The following is a 5009-nucleotide window of genomic DNA, read 5'->3' on the forward strand; positions in this document are numbered from 1 at the left end:
TAGAAAACAGCAACCTGTCCCATGTTCCGGCTCCTGCTGAAGTTTTAACAGTTCATTACATAGTAGTAAAAAAAAATTATACTTGTGCCTTCTGACTCTGATGTACAGAATTAAGAGTTTAATTTCAAGGAAAGAAATGTGCTTAGGTTATTGCTGGATAAGATACCTATTCAAAACAAAGCTGTTCCTATTATAATCAAGCAGATTTTATACACAACTAGTTTGGGATATGACCTTTATTGAGCTTATCCACCGGAGTGGAAATAATGTCTGTACAAAACCAAATGTTTGTTACTATAACTTCTGCATCACAATTAAAATCCAAACAGTTTTTTAAAAACAGTCAACTCAATCAAAACCCACTACTTCAGAATCAATAGCTTCTTTGAAGCCACAGTAACACTTAAATATGGTTAAGACTCGAATGCAGAAATTTGGTTGGTTGGAAAGCTAATTAAACTTCCAACTTGCTCAAATAGAATTACAAAAAGGCAAAATTGTGTTTTTCACAGAGATACAGTCCACTGGAATCACCAACACTGGACAGCTGTTAAGAGTATTTAGAGTCCTGAGATAATAAGGAATCCAGGCATCCTTTAGACAGTCTTCTGTTGTCCTTTCTTCCCAATCAGAGATTTGTGGATGTGTGGAATGACACCTGGAAGAAGGATAAAATAACATAGTACTTTAAAACCAAGATAGTTCAATGTTCAACTTGGAAGACGTCTTTAAATGTGAGTAAAAATTCAGAAATACATACAGATATCAAATTTCATGATGCAACCATACTACAGATCACTGAAACTATACTGTGTCCTCTTCTAGACTGAAAATTACTAGTAGGAATTAAAGCAAAGAATTCTTTTCTCTAAAGCAATTAAAATTTTAGTATTTACATACCACCACCAGCAATTGTAGCCTTGATGAGAGAGTCCAATTCCTCATCTCCACGAATAGCAAGTTGCAAGTGACGAGGGGTAATACGTTTTACCTTCAAGTCTTTTGATGCATTTCCTGCCAATTCAAGTACCTAGAAGACAGAATGTAATCAATCTCCTTCCCGCTTTCCTTATCTTCAAGATCCTGACAAGAATCAAAGCCTCATGAACGTGTATCTACCAAGTGCCATCTCCCCCACTAGCTGAATGGCAAGATACGCAAAACCTGTAAAGGGGGCACGCAATTTTATTTCCTGAAGCCGCAAACTCAAGCCCAGCGGGAACCCATCGTGAACACCAGCCCCCTCTAGCGTTGTCAGAAGCTTCTCGCCGCGTTTAGAGCCTGGGAGTTTTCTTGCATCACTTTCCTCCTTCCCTCCCGCCGCCTCCCCCCACCCCACCCCCTCAATCTTTCCCAGATTATAGGCGTACACCCATTTACCTCTGCGGTGAGGTACTCCAGGATGGCTGCGCTGTACACAGCGGCAGTCGCGCCCACACGTCCATGGCTGGTCGTCCTAGATTTCAGGTGTCGATGAATACGGCCCACCGGGAACTTTATTTTTAGCATACACAAACATAAATGCACAAAGGTAGACGGGCCAAAGACGGTAAAATTATACGCGCGCCAAAGCAAGGGGAACGGACGCTGGTGCAGCAACGCGCCCCAGCACCCACACACGTGATCGCCCCCCTCCCTGATATTTATTGTATCGGTAAACCAAGTCGCGACACCATCACCCACGCAAAGACGAAACGCTCATCTAGAGTGATGATAAACAAGAGAGGAAAAGGAAAGAAAAACGCCACGATTCCCAGACTGCACGAACCACCACTGACTGACCTGCAAACCGGCTCTCTGCGAGCGGGAAACCGCCTTTGTCTTGGCCTTTCCGGAGTCCTTCCCAGCCTTACCGCCAGCCTGCGGCGCGCACACGCCCGCGAGCGAAGAAGGAACGCAGAATATAGGATTACCAGGGCGGCGCGCCCCTCCCCCACCGCGGCGCGGCCCGGGCGCGAGCGCGGCCCCGTGCCCAGCTGGGGTCTTCGGCCCGCCGCGCGCCGCAAGGGCGACCCCGCCCGCCCGACCCGCGCTGCGCGCCCGCCGCGGCCGCGCGCCGCCGTCCACCCGCTCGCCGCCCGCCGGCCCCCAGCGGCGCTGCGCGCGCCACCCAACCGTCGCCGCCCGCCGCGAGATCGGAGGCTGCTCCGCTCGCCGCCGACAAAACACCTCCCCCCGCTCTTCCAAATCCTGTCTCCGCGCGTTCCCAGCCGTTGCCGCTTCAAACCCATCTCCGTTTGTAACGGGTTTTTCTCCCGCCGGCAAAAACCCGCGGAGTCTTCGAGCGCCTCCACCAAGTTTACCATTTCAAATTCTGCTGAAGCTCAAACAAGCAAGGCAGAGAGAGGACTAGTCAAACACCCAGCGAGAACCTGCCGCCTACTCCTTCGTCGCACCGCGATTCAAACTGCGCTGTCTCCCGCCTTCCCCGCTCCCTTTATACTGCAGAATGTTCCCTCATCCGGGAACTCGGATTGCTCATCCCACCAATGGCTGCTACCCGCCCTCGGGACGCGTCCTTGAAGCCCCAGCCAATGAGCAAGCGAAGAAAAGGGCGGAGGGGCGGGCGCTTCGCAGCTCGAGCCGCTATTGGGGCGTGGGGAAGGTGGTGGGGGAGGGCAGAGGGATGGGAACTGGGGAGAAGAAGGGCACGGCGGCGGGAGGGAAGAAACAGAGCGAGCTACGCTGCGGGAGCAAGGGGACCCGCCGGCTGTGGTCACGTGCCTGGGAGGAGGGGCTGAGAGGCTTAGGGGAGGGGCATGCAGTACCGAGCACCGCCCCCCTCCCCCCCTACTCACGTCACCCGCTCAGCCTTCTTCTAGCCTGGTTCCAGAGACCACGTGAAGTCTCCGCGGGGTCTAGCGCGCCCTCCTTCCCGCCCTGCCTCCCCCCGCAAGAGTACCTCGCAGGCGGAGACCCACCAGTCCTCATCCTTCTTCCGGGGCCCGGGGTACCCTCCTCCCCGGTCCCCTCTGCATCGCTGCGGCTCCTCCGGTCTGACAGGTAGCGCGAACGCGTACAGTGAGAGGAGCCCCGAGTTCATCGCGAACCACAGCCTTGATAGTGATGCCGCGTTCCTTCCCCCTAGGCGAGTCCCGAGCCACCGACTGATCACGACCCACTGTTGCAACTTCATTTTCAGCTGAATGTCCCTACTCTTCTTTCCTCACGACTTGTGACTCCCCTACCTCCCCTACCCCACCCCAACGGGATAGTTTCACAGGAAATTCAGTGAGGCAAAGTCACCTCGTTAGTCACAAAAGACGTTTTGGTCTACCCATAGAGGGCTTGGGGTGAGGCGGTTATCTTTTCTTAAATCATAAGCCATGTTTTTCTGGAAATTACATGTCAATGGGTTGTACCTATAGCCTGGTGTCTAAAGTTGATTTAGTGAAACCTTAAAGCTATTATGTGTCAACTTGTATGCTAAACAGTTTGCTACATGACAAATGTTCGGTAAATGTCAGTGGGGTAACTCCCAACATGATTCACAGACAGTTACAGATGGTCCGTGTAATCAATTGCAAATGGTGGGCTTAAAAAATAGTACTGTACACACACAGTACAATCCTAATGCCAGCTACCTAGTCTTCCAACTAATAGATTAATAACACCTGTATACATGTCCAGCTGCTTGAAGAAAGTAGTGATCTAAATCTTTAACATTTATAATATTTAATAGTGTATTACATTTTAAACATATTTCAGTATTTCTGACGTCAAGAAATTTTGAAATACATACTTTTACATACTGTAGTTCGGGTTTCAATTTGAAAGATTTTATCAAATTAGAGGACCTCTCTATTTCTAGGAGTTAAGTTCCAAGATTCCCAACAATTTGACACGAAGGCTTCTTATTTTCTTCCCCTTGCAACTGAGATTTCTTAGGATGTAATCAATAGCAAGAGTTAATCAGTTCTCCCACTGAATTGATATAATGACATTAAAAGCTATGAAACCTGATGTAATAGTTAACCTGAGCTCCACTGAGGCTTCCTGATATATAACTCACAAACCTACATTAATACCTTTTCTAGTTTGGAGACTATATATGTACTCTTTGCCATGAGGCCCAGCTAAAGGAATTCCCTGTTGCCTCACTGAATAGTGGTTAAGAGAATGAGTCAGGAGCAGGTAGACAAGAATTCTGCTCTGCTTCCTTCTCAATGTGTCACCTTAGTTACTTTTTGGAGCTTCAAGTTCCTCTTCTATGAAAAGGGTATGGGAACACCTATTTTCACACATGGTTGTTGAAAGATTAAAGGAGAAGGTATGTGATGTATGCGCTAACGTGTTTATCACAGAGCAAGCCCTTGATGATAACTATGGTATCTTCTACACTGGATGTTGCGGAGGGATGAAATAAATTATCTTTGATTCCTAAATCTTTTTCCCTGTCTAGTGCATTGTTGTCCTTTGACATGAAAGCAGCAAGCCTGAAACCTACCCGAAGTATATGCAACCAAGTCATCCAACATCCAGACTAAAATCCAAAATTGGTTTAATGCTTTCAATAGTTTTCCTCATCCTTTGGAGAATAGGAGAATATCAGTTTCAACACTTTTCACAGCAGTTTTGTGAAGGTTTCCTACTCGCTTTGCTGCCCTGGAAACAGCATGGTAAAAATGTGTTAATATTCTTGGTTTCTCCTCAACTTGGGTTTATACTAATACATGTAATACACGTGTGTATATATATAGCCAGAGCTATATAATTCTTTTTGTTCAATGCCATACCCAGTCAGCTACTTAGTAAGTGCTCTCTTATCATAGGAAACTAAACTAATATGAGGTAGATGGCTCCACTGTTATTGACTTTCTCCTTAATAGTCTTTTCCTAACTCAGCCACACTTTCTATGACCAATTATTATCCCCTCTCAAACACTAGTATGAATGTTAACTTCTATTCTTGACTTTTTGAGAGATGGTCTCACACTGGGGAATCTCAAATTTCTCGAGTATATCTTACTTTGAACACCTGTTTTTTAAGCAAATGCAAACAGACTTCC

At 47.3% G+C, this 5009-nt stretch overlaps 1 protein-coding gene across 2 annotated transcripts; it reads right to left on the reverse strand.

Annotated features, from left to right (window-relative positions):
• Window positions 1-218: 218 nt before the first annotated feature.
• LOC132519190 (histone H2A.Z) lies at window positions 219-2469 on the reverse strand. 2 transcript variants are annotated; one of them, XM_060147110.1, is made up of 5 exons: window positions 2304-2465; window positions 1783-1860; window positions 1381-1494; window positions 901-1030; window positions 219-658 (listed from the first exon to the last, which is right to left on the reverse strand). In XM_060147110.1, exons 1-5 carry the CDS (start codon window positions 2304-2306, stop codon window positions 597-599), a joined length of 387 nt encoding a protein of 128 aa, XP_060003093.1. In that variant the 5' UTR covers window positions 2307-2465; the 3' UTR covers window positions 219-596. The 2 variants fall into 2 exon arrangements, with proteins under 2 accessions (XP_060003093.1, XP_060003094.1); XM_060147111.1 differs by lacking the exon at window positions 1783-1860 and having other exon boundaries at window positions 2304-2469.
• Between the last annotated feature and the right edge of the window lie 2540 nt (window positions 2470-5009).

Source organism: Lagenorhynchus albirostris, chromosome 4 (assembly GCF_949774975.1).
Source record: "Lagenorhynchus albirostris chromosome 4, mLagAlb1.1, whole genome shotgun sequence".
NCBI classification, from domain to species: domain Eukaryota; kingdom Metazoa; phylum Chordata; class Mammalia; order Artiodactyla; family Delphinidae; genus Lagenorhynchus; species Lagenorhynchus albirostris.